This window comes from Coptis chinensis, chromosome 2, assembly GCF_015680905.1.
Source record: "Coptis chinensis isolate HL-2020 chromosome 2, ASM1568090v1, whole genome shotgun sequence".
Lineage (NCBI taxonomy): Eukaryota > Viridiplantae > Streptophyta > Magnoliopsida > Ranunculales > Ranunculaceae > Coptis > Coptis chinensis.
In genome coordinates this window covers 67,083,625-67,107,754 of record NC_141457.1, presented here as the reverse complement: position 1 = coordinate 67,107,754, position 24,130 = coordinate 67,083,625, and the positions used below count along the sequence as shown (strand labels likewise).

The 24,130-nt window shown below is 38.4% G+C and overlaps 2 protein-coding genes across 2 annotated transcripts; one reads left to right on the top strand and one right to left on the bottom strand.

Annotated features, from left to right (window-relative positions):
- Nucleotides 1–1,741: 1,741 nt before the first annotated feature.
- LOC147517306 (carboxyl-terminal-processing peptidase 2, chloroplastic-like) lies at nucleotides 1,742–4,214 on the top strand (the record flags this gene model as incomplete). The annotated part of the gene is made up of 8 exons (XM_086593553.1): nucleotides 1,742–1,792; nucleotides 1,928–2,136; nucleotides 2,641–2,759; nucleotides 2,889–2,952; nucleotides 3,034–3,075; nucleotides 3,227–3,517; nucleotides 3,651–3,711; nucleotides 3,796–4,214. Coding segments are annotated over 7 exons (786 nt in total), but the record flags the coding sequence as incomplete, so codon positions are not given.
- An 11,643-nt stretch (nucleotides 4,215–15,857) lies between these two features.
- On the bottom strand, nucleotides 15,858–16,352 carry LOC147517305 (zinc finger BED domain-containing protein RICESLEEPER 2-like). The gene has a single exon (XM_086593552.1). It carries the CDS (start codon nucleotides 16,350–16,352, stop codon nucleotides 15,858–15,860), a length of 495 nt encoding a protein of 164 aa, XP_086449678.1.
- Nucleotides 16,353–24,130: the final 7,778 nt, after the last annotated feature.

Genomic DNA, 24,130 nt, shown 5'->3' with positions numbered 1-24,130 from the left:
GCTATTTTGTAATAGGGAAAATTTTTAGTTAGTAACGAAAATAACTATTACGCATTATCCGTTACCTATGACCACAAGCGTTACTTAAAGTCAAGAATTAATATTTATTAATAGTTTCACGATTAGGTTAGGATATGCTAACACTTATATCCGTGAGAAAATGGAAAAATTGATCCAAACGAAATTAAATAAATTTAAAAAGAAAAAGGAAATCATAAGCGGGCAGTATTTTTTGGCTAACACTTATAATTTCCGTTTCTTCTCCTTTTCGTTATTAAGGAAACATAAAACCCTCTCTGTATAACCCTATTTTCTGAAGCATCTTCTTCTCTATCTTCATAAGGTTATGTTAGTGAGGTAAGGTTTCAATCTTTTTTCTTCAATTTCTATTGCATCTCTCACTTTAGATTCTCGATGAAAAAAAAGGTTACTTTTTTGCCATTGAAAGATCACTTCTCTCTCTCTCAATTCACGTGGTTGTTTGGAAACATGTTTCTTAGTTAGAACAACTTCAATTAGGTAAGCTCCTCAGTCGGTTCTCCCTCTCACTGTTAATGGGGATTTTAATTCATTTTTCTAATTGGGGTTAACAATTTGAAACACATCAACAACAATCTATAGTACTATTAATTGATGGGAGATGAGAGGGATTAGAGAAGTTGGATTTTATATAGAGGTTTCTTGTTAATGAATCTTGGCAATTTTTCAGACCCGAAAACCCCAAACTATGTAAAAAATCAGTCCTCGGTTTAAGGGTCTTATCAGGATCACACTTCACAATTTCTGCTACATGGGCATTACTTATTTCATAACTTCTCAATACAGATAGAACTAAATCAGGTTTTTTAGTTGTTGTCAAGTTAATTTTTTTATCTAAATTTTAAGTTGTTTTTAAAAGATAAACCACATGAATGCGCAAGATAATCTATTGTTTTAGATGATGGGCTTGTTGAAAATGAACTTAAATGATGATTCTGAAGACAATGACAGAATGTAGAAGTTTTCAGTTCTGTGAATCTATTGCAGTAATGGGGTTTTAGTGCTCTATGAAGAAAACTTAACATTGGATTGAAAAATGGAGAAAATGAATAGCTTACTAGTTTTATGATTGACCCTCTCTTCTGCAAGTGACAAGGACAAGTGATTCAAGTCTTCAAAGCTAAAACTCAGAGAAGAAGTGCAGATGCTCCTTAAAAGGTTTAACCCTACGTTGGAAATAATAATAATAATTTTTATTTTTATTTTATTTTCAAAGTTAAACGTGTAATGCTAATTGTAGTGTAGACTATAGATTGTGTTTTAAAATGGTTATTATTTCGTTTCCTGCATTCCTTTACCATTGTCAAGGCTTGAGAATAAATGCATATATAATGGAGTTTGAGATAACCACCTCAACATAATTATATTGTGGGATTGTACTATTAATAAAAAAAAATCATAATGCATGCTAGTCAAAATTGAAGAATCCAAATTACGTTCATATTACTATAGAGATTAACATCATAGTGTGTAATTTACAGGTGAGGAAGAAACCATTTGGAATTTTTTACAGTGAAGGTCGTCGCCAACTAAGGGTTGTTTAATAGAAAACTTACTCAGGTATGACTGGGAAAATATTTTGCATTTATTTACTTACTCATTGTGAATTTTGACACATTCAGCGTGTAATTATGTCTGGGGGTTAATGAACTAGTAATTATGCGTGATTAGAATCATAACTTCCAGATCATTTATGCATTGATTTTATCCTTTCACTCGCTTTCTTGAGCCAGAAAAGTTTAAGAGTTTGCGGGTACATTTACTTTTCTTATCTATCCAGTATTCTGCTAGGCAGGTGCTTGGATTATCTATGACTTTGATTATGAAATCCCCCATCAATTGTTTACATCTTATTCCTAAAGTATGTTGTTATTTTCTTTGAAGGCAGTCTGGTACTCAAGGTGCTCTTACTGGTGTAGGGTTGTCCATTGGTTATCCCACAGTAATTGATGAATCATCAACTGGGCTTGTTGTTATATCTTCTACTCCTGGAACCCCTGCAAGTAGGGCTGGCATTATGTCTAGAGATATTATTTTGGCAATTGATGGTATAAATACTGGAACCATGGGGATATATGATGCAGCAGGGCAATTACAGTAAGCTTTTATTACGAGATCAAAATCAGTCTCTCACATTTTCTCTTTTAAGGGTAGATAAACATAATACAACTCGAGCATCATATTACTAATTTACTACACACTTTACTAATGAAAGCTGATATCTGAATAAAAATCTTAGTTATTTTCTCTGTGACATGGACACTTCATTTTCAGTTGGATGCGCAGAAATTGATCTTGACCTTTAAAATCAATGTTGCATACTGTTATTCAGTAGGGTATATTTATTGTCTCCCAAACCTGTACTTTTGGTGGACTTTTTAGTTCCATTCTGATCTAGGTTACATAGTTTACATGTATCATTTTTACCATAATAAAGCTACTTTCTTGGCCATTAATATCTATAGTTGGATACCCTTATTCAGTTGGGTATCTTTATTGTCTCAAGAGCCTGTAGCTTTAACCGATTTCAGTGGTTCTTTTCATTTCCTTTTCTCAAATCAACCGATCATTGCTTTTAAAATTGGCTCTTTTTGCTTACAGGAGAGAGAAGGTTTCTCTTAACCTAGTGAAGTCTAGACTATGCGAGGTTGCTGCTGGTGGAAAGGGTACCTCCAGGATTGGTTACATCAAACTGACTACATTCAACCAAAATGCTTCTAGTGAGTATATCAATAAAGGATGCTTCCTTTTAGAGTTATGGTTCTAGATTCGAATAGACCTTCAATTTTTGCAATATTATATATGTTGTACTTTATTCTGAAAGAAGTCTCCTACAAATGATGTCAAAGATGCAATCGAAACTTTCAGGAGAAACAATGTTAATGCTTTTGTGTTGGACCTTCATGATAACAGGTTGATATCATTTTATATAGACATGCCACATATTTGCTTTCACCTCTTAAGAAAATTTATAAAATTTGAAACTTGATGCAGTGGAGGCCTTTTTCCAGAAGGAATTGAGATTGCAAAGATCTGGTAAACTTAATGATATATTCCTTAGAAACAAATCTTAGCTTTCATGCATGTGTTGTGTACGTATACATGAACTTTAACAGACAGTGTCTTAGAATCATAGTTTTTTTTTTTCATTTTCTTGTATTTTTCCATTTTTGTTTTACAAATTTAGGTTAAAGAAAGGAGCCATTATGTATATCTATGATAGTCGTGGTGTTCGAGATATATATGAAGCAGATGGCAGTGATGCAATTGCAACATCTAAACCTCTAGCAGTTCTGGTATGTTTTCTTATAGAGATCTGGCTATTGCATTCTCCAAAATTAGGAAGATCATCTTGCTTGCGAATTGCTGTCTCTGTCACTCCTCCAGCACCAACTCCCCACAAGCTTCACATGCTGACATTACTGGAAACAAGTACAAGAATGGAGCCGACTTTTTGGGGTTGCTTAAAAGGGATGAGGTAAGGAACTCAAAATTCAGTAGCATGAAAATCTCTCTTCTTGGTCTATTTTGAGCAGTTTGTATTACTCTTCTCTTGATTCTTAAATGCAGCTTTATATGACAGAGCTTTATTTGACTGGTGTTCTTTGCAGCTTTATATGACAGAGCTTGTTTCAAGCCAGTGGTTTGTACCCATCATCGTTGTAGTTTTTGGTAAGAACTAATCCTATTTATGCTCTAAACCATCAAACACTTATCTACAATTGTGTGACATGAGTTCCCGACTACTATTCTCAGATCTTTTGCTTTTCTTGAGCTTTTGGCGAATTCGGAAGAAGTGTCAATGGTGAAGGAGAGGGTCCAGTAATCAATTTGCTTCTCCATAGTCTCCTGACTTAGTCCATTCATGTCCACCACTCTTGAAGGCTTTGGGAGCTCCTTTCTCTGCCCAGCCTCGGTGAAAATTTTGTACTCATCATATCTAAGCACCATGTTTTAGGCTTGGGAGGAATCTAACGGCATCCATTGCATATAAGTATGAGAACTCAGTCACATAGTTCTGCTTCTGCTCATCTGACATTATTTGGCCAAATTTGTATTGGACATTATTTGACCCAAGATTTTTTTTTTTTTTTTTTAGTGGCTACAGTTTACTAACGGTATATCCGTTACAAACAATAGTTAGTAAACAAGTGACCACATCCATTACTAACGGATATATTCGTGACAAACAAATTATTTTCCCGCTAGAAACTGAAGCGTGCCAAACTTGACTAACACTTATATCCGTTACAAATGACAAATTTAATCGGGCCATGGGTTGTTAGCTATCTGTTACAAATAATTTTAGTAACGGATATAACTGTTACTAAAATTATTATCAAGTAACGGTTATATCCGTTACTAAATTTAGCCTAAGTGAGAGTGACGCCCCAGAGCTAACGGATATAACTGTTAGTAAAAATATAAGTAATGGATATAACCATTAGTAAACGCCTTTTCTGGTGTAGTGACCACCATCATCATCACTCAAAGTTTTCTCTCTCCACTGATGCAACTCAACTTCTCCACTCAAACTATCACTAGTGATCGACATTACAAACACAAAAACGAAACAAAATATCAAATTATTTTGAGATGAAAAGTGACGCACTTGAAGATGAAAACTTGAAAAGTTTTTGCTTTCTTTTTCTCTGCTTTTTTTTCGTCTGTTGAGATGATAGAGTGAAGAAATGAAACACCGCCAGACCCTAAACCTTTTAGCTACTCAAAATCTCGAAAAAGACAAAACGTTTGGATTTCCCACACAACACAATTATAACTTCGCCCACAAACCGCCGCGATTTTGGGCCCATGGGTCAGATCCAACAGTTCCCGCACATTTTTCCAAACCAAACAAAGCTAGCTGCACGAACACGTGTTTAATGCTTTATTTTATTTCTTCTTTTCACATCACAGTTGTCCAAAGAATAAATAAAATAAAGAGGGATGTGTAAGTACCCTCCGTTCTACACTACAACACACGTGTCCACACACCAGGTCGTACTTCACCAGCTCGTACCAAGCAATCAAGACATAACAACGACCCAGACTCAGGTCATCCCAAATACCCGTTATAGCCATATATGAAAGCAAATGATCTAGCACAATCATGGAGCTCAGTCAACGCACCAATCAATGAGACATTTACTTTGTAACATTAAGAGTAATGGCAAATCATCAAGATAACACACAATGTGGATCTACCTTTGACAACGGCCTAGGGCAAATAAGGAAGGTTAGCCCAAACATCTATAAGTACAGAGAGATGAACTACGTAAGACTTGATTCAAGTTTACCCCAAGAAACTTGATACGTAGACAACTCTTATCCCAAGAAAGAATGCAGCCACTCCCTATCAATCTTAACCTCAGGTCATAGACCCCGAGATACCAAACCTCTACAGTTATTTTGCTTCTAGTTTTGAAATGAGGTACTTTTATGTGCGTCACTTTTATGAGGGTACAAGACTGCGATGCTCATTGTATATAGATTCTTAGTTGATGTACATTCTGTCAGAGACTGTCGTTCTGTTTTGTGTGTGTGCTTTTGCTTTGGGTGTGTACGTTGCCGTTCAGTTCACTCTTGCTCTTGCCATTCAAAGTTACTACGCATTCATGCTTTGAATAGGATAATGTGAAATACCAATTCTCATAGAGACTACTTTGAATAGTATGTGAAGTAGTAGCTCATATTGACTCACAAGAACTTCAAACGATGGAAAATATAGCAGGAAACATTACATTAAAAACACCAAAGTTTATTTCTAACAAAGAACCAATCAAAACCTTAAATTAGCATCTTCTTTTATCACCAGATATTCTTCTCAAGCTCTATTACAAAGTACAAACTCAGCTTGAAATAACTTTACACTCATAAAACATGATTAATTCTACATACAACAATGCAATAATTCTAAACTTTCATGCACTCTGAATCAAGCTATTGTAACAATACATCAAAACTCATTTCTTCTGCGCTTTTGCTTTAAGAACTCTATAATAAACTCAAAACTAAATTTAAATTTAGAATTATCCTTCTCCTTTTCTTCAAATGACAACTTCTTTTCTTCAACTACCTTCCCAACTGCTGACAACTTCTTCTCTTTCAACCATTTAAAAGACTCACAATTTTTGCATTTATAAAATTTCTTGCCATTGCTGTGAGGTTTAGTAGAAGTCAATATCAATCTCATTGGAACTTGAGCTATCACCACCTCCTATCTTTCAATTTTTCATTGACAAAAAACATTTTTGAAATTTCTGAGATTTGGGTTAACTGGAGGAGGAAGACGAAGTTACTTGATGGCTAGGCCTGCTATTTGAGAAAAGGGTTTTTACTCCAGCAATGTGTCTAATTTCGACCATTAGATTGAATCAGAGGTAAGGACACATGTCACAAAATTGTTGTGGTCTTTGAACAATGCCTAATACGTAGTGCTCATAGTCTATGGCAAATTAGGTAATTTCCACATAAAAGAGGTATTTAGGACAATTCACGATCCTTGACTAGTCAACTGACAACCACTATTGGTTTACTCCTTATGATTGTCAATTTGGGGGAGAAATTCTAATTTCAGTGATAATGAGGGGGTAATCCTAATTGCAACTAGTGGTGGGGGGGTGTGTCAGTATAACCAAATCTATGTGGGGTAACAAACTCATAAAATCCACAGCATTGTGATTGATTTAGTAATTAATATGCTACCAATTACCAACTACCAAGTCTGGATGTGACGTGGCAGAGGGAGTGTCGCGTGGAACAAGAGCGACAACACAGTGATTTTTTTTAAAATGATTTAAAATTGGTTTTCATATGTTATATGGTAAATTTCATTTTGTCATTTTTTTTCACAATTGGACGCCTAAACTCATGTTGGCCCAATGATTGTTATGTTTACGAGGAATTTAGTTCAGATTCCAACAATAGCTACATTAGAGCATCTTCAGGAGAGACACTATCCTAGCACCAAACACCAAATTTATTTTCAATAATTTAGTGTTTTTTCATCTTTAGGAGAGACACATTTTGATAAAAATACCAAAGCAAACACCAAATTGGCCAAATTTGGTGTTTGCTTTGGTGCTGTATAAAATCTCTCTCGCGGTTTTGGCTAAACCGCGCGGTGTTTCGAACATCGCATAGGCTTGGGCTAGATTGTGGGCTTCTATGGCGCGGTGTTTCAAAAACCGCGGGGTTTATCCAAAACCTCATGCGTGATATGAATAAAAATGATACCGGAATTAGGAATTAAACTTGAATGATACCGGAATTAGGAACTGGACTTGAATTATAATGTTGAAATTTTTGTCAGAGTCTCTTTTGTATTTTTGAAATTCTCATATACCCTAATCCTGTCATACATTTTGAAAATCAACAATAATACCATATCACAATCTAAAATGAACTCATGTTACATATTCTTATACATCTCATATTACATAAAATTTATTTAGATCTCTTCTTATGCCCCTTACCACTCGATGACTGCCCTCTTTCCATTTGGATATTCCGAAGCTTCTCCTCTAAGTTCCTAACCTGAGAACCAAGATCTTCTCTGTCTGCACGAATGTTAACTATCTCAGCCTGAAGTTCCTCATATGCCTAATGTTGTTGCGTGTACACCTGCTGAATATCCTCATACGCTTTTTGAGTCTCCTCATACGCATGTTGGGATTGCTTATATGATTGAGAATATGCCTCCTTTCTTTATTGGCTGTAATGATACAAGGCAGTCCTCATCCCATCAAACATACGAACATTGTTCTCATATCTTTCCCGATAAACATCCTGAAGATCCAAGAAAATACAATGTGAGTACATATTATATATATAATGAAGAAGATAAATAAAACAACTAAACTCAACAGGGTATACTGATCAATCTGCGGCTTTAACTCATGGAAACAAGCTTCAGACACCTCAAGAATGGAAAGGTAAGTAGCCTCCCCATCAGGTCCACACACGGCAAACATCATCGGATTAGTGGCAGACAAAGGAGCTAGATGATATGCATTCACAGGTTGTGGGTTGTAAATAGGCTGTGGCAGATGAGGAATACGTAGCACACATCTCATCCCTTCTAGGCCCACAAACTCAAAGTTGCTAGCTCAACCAATAGGGGGCAACAACGGACCCATAGAGACACAGTTCCACCATCTATAATACTGATCAGCAGTCTGCTCAACAACAAAAGAAGACGCATCTGGCCAAGGACCACCACTGGCATGAACTTCATGAACTTGAGTTCTACTCCATGACTTAGCATCGATCACTAACATCTGGTATGGGAGCACATGGAACTCCATAACGTCCAGTCAACTGTCTCCAACATCTGTCGCCATAGTACCAAACCTTATAGTCACGTGCGGCAAAAACAACTCTGTGACATGACAAAACACAAGTATGCCGCACAACTGGATCCTTAAAGGCAGTAGACAAACGCCAAGGTCTCCACTCAATAGAAGACAAATGATATAATATCAATCTGAGCATGAGCCATACACATATTATTTCTAATCTGCCCCCTGTTACGAGTCAAGTGAGGCCCTGACCAACTTGCAAATCTAGGGTGAGTATCAGCAATCATGTCTATGTTAGGACAAAGGCAATGGAAGTACTCATAAAACCAAATCTCTAAAAGTCCTATGAATCCTATAATCTGAGGACTTTTACTTCCAAATGTCTGTGAAGATTTGTCTAACGCCGCTATCAGTGTGGCATATACTGAGCTACCAAGGTTATAATCTCTCATATTATGCAAATTAGAAACATAAGCATAATATCCAAGTCGTACAGTAGAATGACTGTAACGCCCATATTTTTAAAATACATATTTAATTATTTATTAATTAATTTAATTATTTATTTTCAAAATTCGTCGGATTGGACTCGGGATACGTGGGCCTGGTTTTGGGCCCGAGTCTGTGTTGGGCTTGGGTTTCGGACCCAAGTATATAAACACATTGTTCTGGAAAATAGGGTTCAGAGAATAATAAAATAATGAAAATGGAGGCAGCTCGTTTGCTCGAGCGGTGGAGCGCGATGGTTCGGACTACGGAGGATTCGTCGGGTTTTAATTCAGGTGAGTAGCTATTTTGCTATATCACCGGATTTATCGTTTTCGAATATCGGTATACTGTCTAATGTTTCTGTTTTTTTATACTGTTCATTATATTATTTTTATTCGATGTCGTGTTCGTCGAGTTGTTAAAACTCTAGTCAAACACTGTTGAACTGTTGAAATCTCGTGTTATTGAAATGCATTGATCGAAAAATGGGATAATGAAGTGGTGTGGATATTGGTTTTAGTGAACTATGGGAACGATTCCAAACTCGGGAGGGCGTCGTCGCGAGCCCAAGATAAGGGAATGGTCCCGCAAGATCTTGCCTTATTGTTTCTTTGAACTTTTTTGTTGTCGTGGGGCTGTTTTGGTTGGGTTGATTGGTTGTTGGTGGAGGCGAGATGGATCGGGTTGGATTAAGTTGTTGGTGATGGGGTCGTGTAAGGGTGTGTGGGCGGTAGATGGGAGCCGTCGAAGCTCTGTTAATGGCGACGAAATGTCAATCTAGTGTGTGGAGGAAGGGTTAAATGAAATTTATAAGGTAGTCGTGTTGGTTGTCGATGGAAGGGGTGTGTTGGAGTGCGGTGGTTGGGCTGTTGGGAGCCTTGAATAGGCGCCAATGGCGGTCGGGTTGAGTTTTTCAGATTATGAGGGAATCGGGTTTTGTGGGTATGAGAAGATGGGGTTTTCTAGGGATCAAAACCGAACCATTTCGCTAGTTTGGAGGGCGGTGGGTGGTGGTGGTGGAGAGGAGAGAGCAGCAGGAGAGAGGGAGAGGAGGAAGAAGAAGACTTGTTGGTCGGTGGGCTTGGACTTGGGCGAGTTGATCTTTTTCGCCAAAAAGCTAATTAGTTCATTTGGGCGAAATGTGAAGTTCTTGGGCCCTAGCTTGTTTTGTTTGGGCCCGATTCTATTTTAAGTTTTGGGCCCGATTTTGGTTGTTTTGTTTGGGCCGGTTTCTTTTGGTTTTGTTTGGGCCGGATTCTATTTTAAGTTGTTGGGCTCGGTTTAGATTAAGTGGTTGGGCCAAAATCTAACTAGTTTTCTTGGACCCGATCTAATTTAAAGATTTTCAGGCCGAATCCAATTATGTTTTGGCCGATTCAAGATATAAGTTTTGGGCCTAAACACTAGTTAGTTATTGGGCGGATTAATCCGTTGTTTCGGACCCGCCCCATATTAATTTGTGGACCCGATTCAATATAAGGTTTGGGCTTGGCGGTTAGGTCCTAACCTTTACCTTGGTCATGAGCCCATGAACCATGGACCTTTGCCCTTAGCCATGAACCATGGCTATGACCAACTGAACCCGTCGAACACGTAAAACGGCAGTTTGACTTTGACCATGACATGTTGACTTTGATTTTGACCATGATATGTTGACTTTGACTTTGACCATGATGTGTTGACCATTGACAGTTGACTTTGACTGTTGACCTTTGACCTTTGACCGTTGACTATGAAATGTTGACTTTTCCAGTTTTTCACCTATTTGATTTGTATGGACAAATATAGTAATAAAATATTGTCGATATTATATAACTTGGTTGGTCATTATCTAATTAAGATTTGACGTTGATATTATGACATTATATAATATGTTGGGATATATATATATAATGCAATATGTTTGGGAGAAATAAATGTATAAACACTCCATTATTATATATGTGAGATGCTACTATGAGGTAGTATATGATTGGTGAATATTTGCCTACGGGATTGTGGCTTAGTGCAATAATATATTGGCACGAAAAGAATGAAAATGGTTATGAGGTATATTTGAGACATTTCTAAATATTGTGGCTTAGTGCAATAATGTATTTGACATGCACGCGATATAGTGAAACGTTTATGAGTCATAAATGTATGACACCCTGATAAATTACGAACGAAAATCCTAGAACCCGACTACTACAACTCATGTGATCTGCCTGCGTATGGGCGATTTGATATATAAGATGTTGTATATATATGAGATGTTGATTGACCCATAGGTTGGGCAATCGTAGCCGAATAGTGGCTTGATATATAAGATGTTGATATATAAGATGTTGTATATATATGAGATGTTGATTGACCCATGTGTTGGGCAATCGTGAAATTAATAGTGGCTTGATATATAAGATGTTGTATATATATGAGATGTTGATTGACCCATGTGTTGGGCAATCGTAGCCGAATAGTGGCTTGATTACTCCGTTCGCAAATATTGGAACGAGACGCGCGATATTTTATGACGAATAGGGGCATTACTTATATAATTGCTTCCGTGTGAGGATTTACCTGGTGTGTGGCATCCCGCTCAGGGTGGTTACGCACGGAGTGGTTCATTATATAAGGGGAGGCATGTGGATGTACATATTCGGCGTTGGGTAGCGATTGTGGTAGCCAGGGAAACTAGGTAAGACATAGATACGACGTGAATTTTAGGGACACGCAAGGAAAGCCTTAAATAATCTAATTATGGTAATATGTTTGGTTGGTTATATGTTTAGTTAGAACCTAAGGCGCCTCGATGGAGGAACTACATGCCTTATTTATGATGCGTATAGTATGTTGTATTAGTTGTTGAAAGTTAAGGCGCCTCGGTGGAGGAACTAACTGCCGTATGGATTATATATATATTTGTATACGTACATGTTGTTTTTAGAGCTACTTTCACACCAGCATTTTTATAATGCTGACCCGATTTGCATGTTTGCTTATCGGGTGTGTTCATTCAATGAACATAGTTGATAAGTTTTGACAGGTTTAGTGTTGAAGAAGAGTGGTTGCTGCTTGTGGTTTGCGTTATCGTTGCATCTCAGGATTTGTTTTGTTTTCCCTTGAGGTGATATAGAATTTCAGTCTAGACAATGATAATGTATTTTCATTTGTAAATTTTATTAAAGAGTTATTGAAAGGAGAGTTGTAACCTAATCTTATTTGTGAATCTTTGTCATGAAGAAGACTTTTGTTTAAGTTAAAAATTTTATTGGTTTTTATTATCCGCATATTTAAACTGTTTATGGGTTTTTGGGAGTTGAGAGTGCGTCACACCTCGGAGATCGAAGAGTCGGGAACAAATAATGTTTTTCCGAATTCTGTCGAAATTCGGGGTGTGACAATGACCATTTGGAAACATAACATGCCCAATAAAAAAATATCAAAAAAGCTCTAACATACACATCAACACCCTCACTACCAGGTAGAACAGTCAAAGCTAACTCTATTGGTGTATTAGGATCCAAGAGAGGTTCCATGTATGCAGTCTTAATATGAGATAGCTTAATACCAAAATAATCATAAGCATCCGCATCTAAGAGAGGAAAAATCATAAGCATACTAGCAATATTCTCATAATTTGTATTAAAAGGTATCGGTTGGCCTATACCGATACTCAACCTAGAAATCATGGTGAAGTCTAGTGGTGTGAACCCCAACTCCGCACAAGGAAAATGAAATGTATGAGTATATTCGACCATCTTTCTACTAAAGCAATGACCACTGCCCAATCAGCCTTCTCATAATCTACATCAACCAAAATACTCAAAGGTGTATACAAAATACTATCTCTAATATGTACAAACTCATCCAAACTCTTAAGAACCTTCCACCACTCTCTAACACCAAGTAAAGTTGATCTAACTTGGTAGTCAATAACTTACTGATATTATGGAAAAAAAAATAATGCATGTAAGATAAATAATTAATTGATTCAAAACTAATTAATATATAATATTCAAAATATTTAATTAAAACTAATTAATTACCTGAGAATTAGCTACTACACTCGACACGTGTTTTGTATCACGTGTAGAAGACACAACTTGCATATCAAGTGTTTCATCGGGATTAAATTGTCAATCGAAATCATTCATTTGATACTCAAATACATAGGGATGTCTATCAGTCGGCGCGACATCCTCGGCTTTTTATCTCCCACCGTCTTCTACTTCCTCGACTTCTTCTACCTCTACATTATTGCCAATGTTGTTTGTGTACTGTCAATACTCATCATCATCACCGTCAAAAAAGTTGAAAATAATCTATATAAAATTTCAAGAGTTTAGGTAGGTTTTTTTTTTTTTTAGTAAAGATAGGGCTTATCAATTAAGAGAAAAGTTAAAAATGAATGAACCGCGCGGTTTTGGCTATATATTTAAAGACATAACACGCGGTGTTTGAAACAATGATACTGCGTGGGCTTGGGCTTCTATGGCATGGTTTTGCGAAACCTGCGTGGACTATATGGCGCGGTTTATCCAAAATCGCGGCATTTGATGTCAATTTTTTGATATCGCTCCTGAAGTTGGTTGGTATAAGTTTGATTTTGTATTTGGTTTGGTTCAAAATTTTGGTTTTTTTTGTGTCGCTCCTAAAGATGCTCTTATATAGGGCTGACAATTGGTTAGATCAGTCCGGATATTTGAGAATCTATAACCGTTTTGCTTTTTAACAGTGTAGATCCAGAACCGTACCAAACCCGAATGAAAATTTGAAATTGAGAACCAGAACCGGAATGAAATTGTTTTCTTGATTCCGAACCCAATCCGTTCCGAACCAATAACTTTAATTTGGATCGGGTGGACCGGGTCTTTTGTAATTGGATCCGAACCAATAACATATTAAGATGTCACAACTTCCTCCACCACATTTCTGCAAGAGCAGTGGTGCTATTGCTCGTAATATTCTTCATCGGCTACAGGACATGAAAATTGTTAATGTTGATCCTAAAGGTGGAAGGGTAATCACATCTACTGGTCGGCGGGATCTTGATCAGGTTGCTAGACGTATAGTAGTTCCTGGCTTCCTGCTGCTGCTCCATGATTGGAATCTCTCTTTCTTCTACATTTTATCCTTTGTCGAAGGTTTTGTAGGTCCATTTTAGTTGAAAGAGGATATGGGCATATGGCTGTTGTTTGAATGTCAAAATATTTCTTGTCTTTTCCATATTTGGTATTTTGGTTGGTAAAGAGAGTGTTTCATCTTTCATGTAAAACATCTTACCTTGGTTTTACTTAATTAATATAGTTTCAAACTTACAAAACTCTAACAACATCTACAGACTGAAGGAAATAAAGTAGCAGTACAAGCTCTGAAGCTAAACCACTCCGACATTCAGTGCAATTTATGATGACCTACCTAAAATCTAAAGATGTCCCCCCACAGAAGAGACCAAAACTCACTTAATTTTCTTCTTGGGCAGTTGGGCATCAGTTGATTGCTATGACCACATTTCTTCTTCCTGCAATTTACTGCCTTCAGTTGCAGTCGAGCGTAGCACTTCCTGCAAATCATCTTGTCTTTTTGCAAATCCACCTCTTAACCTCAACACCAAATGCAAAGTTGACTCTTTCTGAATTTTGTAGTCAGCTAAAGTACATCCATCTTCTAGTTGCTTTCCAGCAGAGATTAATCTCTGTGTGATCAGGTGGAATACCTTCTTTGTCTAAATATAATTATATAAACAATGCATAGAAATAAAAAAAGGCAACACATAAATAAAAGTTGAAAATTTTCATTACTCAATAAAAAGCCAATATAAGAGCTTACAATCTTGCACTCTACGCCCACTCTTGTTTATTAAAAAAAAAACTAATAAATAACTGGGAACTGCATACATCCCTTATTAACTTGTTGTTCTTGCTCGCAGAAAAAAAAAAAACATGTTGTTCCTATAATCAGCAACTTCCAAACCATACTCTAGTCCAAGTCCCACCAACCTAGTTCATCGAAGCCACCGTTTCGTTGTCAACATCCATGTGTGTTATTTGAACAGTGGAAGAACCTATCAAGTAAAAAACCAACTTGAGAAAATTGATATCATATATAATTTGACATACTAAACTTTTGCAATTGATGCATACCTCCAGTACCCGAATTCAACCAATCTTGTGCACAAATAAGAGCTTGCAATGTATCTAGAATCAAGCAAGAACGGTACTCGTTGAGCACCCTGCCACTAGTGCTGAAGGCTGATTCATATGGGACTGATGAAACAGGAATTGTAAGAACATCACGTGCTAGCTTAGACAAAATAGGATACTTTGGACTATTAACCTTCCACCAATTCAATATCTTGAACTCACTATTAGCAAGAAATATGGGTTCGTCCAAATACTGCTCCAACTCAAATTTTTGTGGTGCACCATCATAACCCTCCTTATTATGGCACCATGTTTCAAACCTTTGGAGCTTGTCCTTACTAATCCCTGTCATTGCTTCACTTGAAGAGCTGTCATGGAAAACTTGAGTACTAGTGCTTGAGTTCGAACTGGACTCTGAAGCATACTCATTATATAAGTCAAACAAAGTATCTCGTATTTGACTAGCATAAACCTCATCATCAGCTCCATTTATGAGATTATAATAAAACTGAACAAACATCATTTTGAAGCGAGGATCCAAAACCACTGCAACAGCTAAAAGCAAACTACAAACAAACCAATACTTCTTAAATTTTTCTTACATTTTCTCCGCCATCAGAATCACCAATACATCTTCATGATTTAGCCATTGAAGCAAGTTCACATGAATTTCACATACTTCTGCAAAATACATATTTGCGGTGGGATAATCAGTGCCTGTATATCAAATAATTCATTACTAACTTGAAACATCCAAGAGATAAAACTAAAACTAGAAACATGTAAAAGAAAAAAAAAATAGTCTAGTTAATAAGAATTAGTAGTTAGTGAACCATATACCTGAAAGAGTCTTTGTCGAATCACAGAACACCTTCAAACATCCAGAAATCACCCTAGCCATTTCCTAATCTTCTTTGCTTGGGTTCGTTAAAAAGTCGGACTCCCGCTGTTCCAATCGACAGAATGCATCTTGATACATCAATGCACGTTTAAGCATTTTATAGGTCGAATTCCACCTGGTTGGAACATCTAGGCAAATCTGTTTTGTTGTTGCTACCTTCACTTGGTCGACTGCAGATTTCCATTTGAGTTTTCTTTGTGGTGTTCCCTTCACAAACTTGCAACTCTCTCTAATCTTAGAGAGTGCAGACCCAATAACAGATAAACCATCTTTGACAATAAGATTAAGAATGTGAGTGGTACAACGTACATGTAAAAACTTTCCCCCAAGGACAAACAACTGATCACGATTAAGCATGGCTCTAATCTTGGTTAACATTGCATCATTATTAGATGCATTATCAACAGTAATAGTGTTAACCTTTTTATCCACATTCCAATCTAGCAAGCATGCCATGACAACCCTTGATATATCATCAGATGTGTGAGATGCTTCCATAAACACAAAAGTTAAAATATTTTTTTGCAAGTTTCAATTGTTATCTATGAAATGGGCAGTCAAACAAAGATATGCATCTTGTGTTTCTGAAGTCCATAAATCAGTAGTAAAACTGATTCTACCAGAAAAATAATCAAAAAAATTGTAAAGCTTTTCCTTCTCATCTCTATATATTGTAAGAATATCACTCTTGATTGTGTTTCTTGTTACAAGTTTGAACAGTGGCTGAAGATTATTTATGAAAATACGGAAAAATTCATGATCAACCACTGAAAATGGATACTCATGCTTTGTTATCATTCGTGCTAGATCAAGTCGGCTTCAATTTTGATCAAACTTGAATGTTTTAATAGCATGAGTTCCATCATGGATATCCTTATTAGCAAAAATCAGTGGCTGAAGCACATCTTTGTTTTTCATTCTAGGACATGACTTCAAGTGTTTTGCTAGATGACTAGTACCATTTTCATTAGATACAGTAAACTCCTTCCTACAATGCTTACAAGTAGCAATGTCTTTACCTTACGATGATTTTTTCTTGTCAAAATCCTACCACAATTTTGACCTTAGCTTCCTTTTCACTCCAGATGGTGGAGATGAAGCTTCAGCAGGGGCGACATTCTCAACAATGGGAATAGGATTACTCATAACTTCACTCTCTGCACCATACAAGTCAAAATTAATATAAATTAGTATATCTATCAATATGATCTAAAATAATGATTAAAAATAATGTGTCTAAAATATATGAAATCTAAGAGACTTACATTAAGAAAACATTGGATTGTATGCTAATTTCTTGTGATAGTAGCAGTAAAGAATGAAGTATATATAGATGATTATAGAGAATTCACCTTGGCAAGATATCATTCCTTTTTATTTTTTTGGAATATGCACTAGATAGTTAGGAATTCAAATCGTAATTGCATGATTTGTGGTTTGAATGGGCGTGATAGATGATTTGAAATCTAAATTTGTAAGGGAAAATTTTTCTTTAGATAGAAACAATCTTTTTTATTATGTTAAAAAATAATACAAAATTGAGCAGGAAATGGGAATATACGGCAAGAATAATTTTAAGTTTTTAACCTCATTTCAACCGGATCGGGTCACTCATTCGGAAATTAGGGAACTCGTGACAAACAACAATGGGGACACTTTTAGGGGCTACCGGGTGTGACACTACTTAAGTAACGTTTAGGATCCTGTACTCCTTGTTTTTGCCGCTTTTAGCTAAAATCAAAGATAGGAGACTCTACTCTATCTTCTCAAACCTTTTCCCTTTTCTATTTCGGGTAAAATCCTACACTGCTCAACAGTGTGAGTTCCAAATTCTCTTCTCTTCCTACCTTTTTGGGTGAAATCCTTCACTGTGAACAGTGAAAGTTCTGTAAAGGTTGGGTTTTGTGGCTGGGTATTCTCATGCTCCCTTTTTTCGGGTAAAATCCCTCATTACATTATAGTGAGCGTTCCGGAAAAGGTTGTCAAGGATGAACCTTTATGAGATGGAGAACCCAACTCCCACGGGGGCGGTGGGCAACATGAGTGCTGCGAAGAGCACGGTACCAATCAGGAGTTATGCAGAAGCTACGAAGAAAAACCCTTTGCCACAGGTGGTGATGAATGATCTCTCACCTCCAGAACAGATTGGGGACTACCCCTCCATCACTATCTCACCCTCCGCCTATGAAAGAGGATTGGAGTACTGCAGACACTGCCACATCGGTCGTATTGACTTGGTGAAGATGCCGCTTGAGAAGGTCAGAAGACTGGCAAAGGAAAAATGGAATCCATCTGGGGAGTGGCTTATCACGCCAATTGGGAAGGGCTTCCTCTTCCTTCGCTTCTCAAATGCAGAGGACATGAATTTTGACGAGGTCCCTCTCCGTCTAAGCTAATGGAGTCCCAATTTCAATCCAGAATCACATGCTTTGGTTTGGATTCGTCTGCCGGGACTTGGACAAGAATTCTAGGTGCCGGAAACTCTGCTCTCTATTGCACGAGGAGTTGGTTATCCAATGCAAATAGATGAGAAAATGTTGCGTAGAGAGTATGGGTATTATGCACGCATTATGGTGGTTGTGGATCTGTCGAAGCCGTTACCAGATCAGATATATGTAAAAACGCCTCACTATAACTTTCGGCAAACAGTGGAAGTGGGCAAGCTGCCTAAGATGTGCAACCACTGTAAAATTGCCGGCCATCTCGTAACGGAATATAAGAAGCTTAAGAGGGCCATGAGTGTAGACGGGAAGACTGTGGTCACAGACTCGACCCCTCCCCCTCCTCCCACAGACGTCACTCTTCCGAAGAGGAAAAGGGGACACAGGCACAGGCGGGAACACGGGGAAACTAGTTCGGAGATCTGGAAATTCAAGGAAGGTAGTATCTCAGGAACGGCTAATGGACCTGTGGTAAATAATAGTTTCGAGGTCTTGAACACAACCAGTGAAGAAGTGGAAGGGGCTGTCAAAGAGGTTTTCTTTGACGCTGCAGAACCGAAAATGGTAAATGATACTGTGGATGTGGATAAGGAGGCCTCCTCGAATTCTTTGGCTATGGTGATTCGTGATATGAGTGGTAACCTTATCACCCCATCAGCATCGGCAGAGCAGGAACGAGATATTATAAATGTGGAGGCCTATATGGTTCTTCATATGGTGGTTCATCAGGGTATTGCTCATGGGGATCAGGAGAACTCCAACAATACTAGCCTACAACAGGAGGCAATCGAGATAAACAATGCAGTGAGGAGTTCTCCTCCAGATTCTAGGGGTATGCAGCACGTGGAGATCTCTGAGTTGCATAAAGATTGGGGTTTCACATCTAATAGATGGGTGGATATGGCCGAGGAAAATCTACCACCTGATAAAGGGGATAACACAGCAAAGAAAAGAGGTTATATGCCGCAGTGGAAGTTGCAACATGTTTCTCCACCCAAGACAAGGCTTCAGTCTGGGGGGGAATTAGCAAATTAGAATTGAGGCTTGCCTCATCCGATAATAATCTCATCTCTTTTCTTAATGAGGTGCATATTTTGGAATGTTCGAGGTATCTCGAATGATAAAACGAAGTCTAGGCTGGAAAAGCTTGTGAAAAGATGGGAGCCAGATATCATTGGTATAGCTGAGCCTAAGATTGATCCGTCTAGCTTTTCTACATCTTATCTTCGTTCCTTGGGGATTTGCAAATGACAATAGGGTGCCTAATCTCTGGCTGCTTTGGAGGCATGATGTGCTGGCCCCAACTCTACACAGCCAATCGAGTAAGCACATCACGGTAGAGTCTCAGAATGGGTTGATTACTATCATTCATGCAAGCTCAGTGTATGTGAGATGGAGACATTTATGGGTGGAGTTGAGTAGTTTAAATTCTTCATCTAGAGCATGGCTTATGATAGGCGACTTCAATGCTTATCTTAGCCCAACAGAAAAGAAAGGTGGAAGAACTCCCCTGTATGTAGCAATGTCGGACTTCAGAGACATGGTACATTCAAATCAGCTGATGGAGGCTCCTCACTCCGGGTTCGAATTCACTTGGTTGAATAAACATATGGGAGTGGACAAGGTTGTGGGGAAGCTGGACAGAGCTTTTGTAGGCAATGAATGGAATCTTTTGCACCCAAGTTGGAGCTACAGGGATCTGAGTAAGTTATGTTCTGACCATTCACCCCTTGTTGGCTAGACAATCACAATTCCAAGGCCCAGGAATGTACCCTTCAAATTCTTCAAGATGTGGACTACTGATACAAGTTTAAAGGACCTGGTGCTTCAGAGTTGGTCAGAACCCATAGAAGGTCACTCAATTTTTGTGCTCACCCAAAAGCTTAAGCGTCTGAAAGGTGCTTTGAAGTGCTGGAATCGAAATATTTTTGGGAACTTGGAAACAAAAGTGAGAGAGGAATATGAGGTTCTAGAGACTATGCAATAAGAGTTGGAGAGGAATTTCACTGATGCTTTGGCCACTGATTTGATTAATCAAGAAAACAAAGTCGAGAGCCTGTTAGAGCAAGAAGAATCTTTTTGGAGGCAGAAGTCCAAGGTAAAATGGGACAATGATCTGGATAAAAGTACTAAGTTCTTCCACGCCTTAGCTGATATGAACAGAAATAAATCTTACATTTCTGAACTCAGAAACACAGAGGGGGTGATTCTCACTTATCAAAAGGAGATTGGGGATTTCATGGTGCGACAGTTTACTAAGAAACTGAAAAAGGTCGAGCTGCCAACGGATGATGACCTTATCAAGTTGTTGCCAAGGTTTGTGACAGAAGAGGATAATGTGAGCTTGACTCGGTTGCCTTCGCTGGGGGAAATAAAGAAGGCAGTTTTCGATTTGAATCCAGATAACTCTCCTGGGCCGGATGGTTTAACAGGTCACTTCTATCGGACTTTCTAGGATATAGTGGGGTTGGACATGGTTAGGGCAGTACAATATTTTTTCATCAGAAGTCGCATTCCGCATAGCTTCAATGCAAACTTCTTGGTAATGATCCCAAAAGAAAAGGGCGTGAATAAGCTTGATAGATTCAGACCGATATGTTTGGCAAACTTCGGGTTCAAGGTCATTACAAAAATCTTGGCTTCAAAGCTAAATATTCTCACTCAGAGGATCGTCACAAAAGAACAATATGGGTTCATTGCCAATCGGAACTCTTCTCAAGCTGTGGGGTTGGCTTCTGAGCTCGTCAATGAGCTGCATGTCAAGAGGCGAGGGGGAAATATAGGCATCAAGCTAGATATTTTGCAGGCCTTTGATACTCTGGATTGGAAATTTCTTTGGGTAGTTATACAGAGAATGGGGTTTGATAAGAAACTGATAGGGTGGATTCAGGGAGCTATAACGAATAATACCATTTATATTCTTTTGAATAAAGGTCCAATTGGATGTTTCATAGCGGAAAGAGGGCTCAGGCAAGGAGACCCACTTTCGCCGATACTTTTTGCCTTCGCAGAGGATTGTCTGAGTAAGGGGCTGGAATGGCTTTGTGTGAACAGGAAAATTCAGAGAATGGTGATACAAAGTAACTACTCCAGCCCTACACATCTTATGTTCGTTGATGATATATTTATCTTCTGTAATGCAAGAAGGAGGCAGCTCATTAATCTGATGGAGCTTCTAGACTCCTATCAGTTGGCTTCGGGGCAACTAATAAGCAAAGATAAATGCAAGATTTTCTTGAGTCCAATGGCACATAGAAGGAAGCATGACATCGAGGATATCATGGGCATAAAGAGGGTTTCCTACCGGAAAGATATTTGGGTGTTCCTTTAACTGTGGGCAGGGTTACAAGAGCAATGTTAGCGCCTATGGTCGACAAGATTAGGAAAAGGGCAGCCAGTTGGGTGGGAAAGATGTTATCCTTCAAAGGTCGAGTGGTTCTGGCTAAGCAGGTTCTCAATAGCATACCGATACATAACATGGCTATTTACAAATGGCCAGTGTCGGTGATTAAAGAATGCGAGGGTATTATCAGAAATTTCATTTGGAGTGGCAGCCCATCGAAGAGGAAATTCATCACAGTAAAATGGCAAAAGGTTTGTTGGCCAGAGGAAGAGGGCGGACTGGGCCTCCGTAAGCTCAGGGATATAAACCTATCAATGCTCATGAAACTTGCCTAGAGTTTATTGAATGACACTTCGGATTAGTCAGAGTTCATGAATGGAAAATACAAGAATAAATCGGGGGGTTGGTCGAGCCACAAGAAATCTACAGTGTGGACCGGTCTACAATGGGCTCTCCAAGATATGGATACGCATCAAGGGTGGATCATTGGGAAAGGGGAGAACATAAGCTTATGGAGGGATAACTAGTCAGGGGAGGTGATCATAGGAAACCATATCCAGGATAAAAGGCTTCTGCAGAAACTCAAAGCACCCCTCAATTCTTGTATTCAGGGGAATCAATGGAACTTCCCGGACTCCCTGAAACAAATTCTTAACAGCCTTGGGGTGGATTTAAGTCAGCTGCAGCTCCCAGATCAGCACAAAGAAGACAGAAGAGTATGGTGTCAATCCACCAATGGCTTGTTCTCGGTGAGTTCGGCATATGAAGCAATAAGAGAGAGGGTCAATGTGCCGCTGTGGACCAAGTTTCTCTGGTCAGCTGAGGTGTTGCCAATTAAGGACACATGGGATAGGATGGAAAATACTTCATAGCGCCATGCATACAGATAAGAAACTAAGGGCGAGGAATTTTCAGTTGGCGTCTCGCTGCTGCATCTGTACGGAGGCTGAGAAAACTCAAGACCATCTTTTATTTGAATATATGTTTGCACAAAGGTGTTGGGAGCTCATAGCAAAGAATATGCAGCACCACTCGAAGATTGCCAATAGGGAGGAAATGCTAATAAAGTGTCGAAATGAAAGCCCTCTCCTACAGGATCTATGGAAGGCAACTGCAATCACATGTTTGGTTGCTGTTTGGAGAAATAGAAATGGGGTGTTATATGGCAGCAAGAAGTCGAGTATAAGCTCTGTCATGTTTCAAGTTTGAGGAGCGGTCAAAAGAGCATATGACCGATCGAAGAAACACATGAACAATTCCACCAGAGACTTGGAAGTTCTGAAGGCCTGGAAGTTACCGGCCAAGCTAAGGAGGGCTCCACGCATACTTGAATGCTATTGGGTAGCACCTCCCAGTACCATGATAAAAGTGAACGCTGATAGTTGTTCATGAGGTAATCCCGGAATTTCAGGTTGGGGCACGCTTCTTCGAGACAGTACCGGCAAGGTTATTGGTGCATATATTGGAGGCTTGGATATTGCCACAAACTTTATAGCGGAGAGTTTTGCGATAGTGGAGGGCATCTCAAAAGTGGTGGAACTGGGATGGAAACAGATCTGGGTGGAATCCGACTCTATTGCGGCTGTGAAATCTTTTCAAAATGATCAGGTATATTGGCAGATTCGAGTAGCTTGGGACAAAGTGAAAGGGCTCGCGGACTGGATCATTGTGACTAACATCTGGCGTGAAGTTAACTTTGGTGCGGCCATCTGCTCCAAAGAAGCAGCTCACTTGGCAAAGGGAGAGAAGAAGTGGTGGGATGGCAGGCCTGCATTCGTGCATAGAATTGAGGATATGAACACCACGTACTATAGATTTGTAAGCTGAACTTTGAGATAGTGATTGACTATCAATCATATCTATTCTTTGTAGTTCGAAATATTTCTTATTAATACAATTACCCTTAGCAAAAAAAAAAAAAAAAAAACGAATCGGGTCCAAAATGGCTCGATCAAAACTTAATCCAGATCCAATCCAATAAAAGTCCGGTTCTGATTTTCAAGCCCAAAACCGGTCCAAAATGCTAATTACCTATTCCATACCCGCTTTTATTGGTTCGGACCGGAGCGGATATCGGTTCTTACCCGACCCATTGCAGCCCTACTCTTATATACACAAACTGTACATGGGTCCGAATTGTTAAAATATTGCAAAAAGCCATATAACAATGATACTTAATAATGCGGAACTAAGGAGGAGCACCTTGTGGCCCAAATGCCCAATAACATTTCACGATTTCGGAAATGCCAAAATTCTAAAAGTTTCCAAAACCAAATTTCAGTTGGAATCCAACATATTCATATTAAATTTTGGAATTTACATTTTTTGTGATCCTACTAATATTGTTTTTTGGATTTCTTCAAAAACCAAAATATTCGATGAAAATTTGAGATTCTGTTCGAAATCAAGACTATGCGACCCCAAGACAAATTTGTTTTTGAGCATATAATCTTTAGTACGGTATTTTTGTGTTTTTAGTACACATTTTTTAA

What these genes read in the sequence shown, in the direction of transcription:
- LOC147517305 (XM_086593552.1), bottom strand. Translation starts at nt 16,352, where the DNA reads ATGGAAGCATCTCACACATCTGATGATATATCAAGGGTTGTCATGGCA.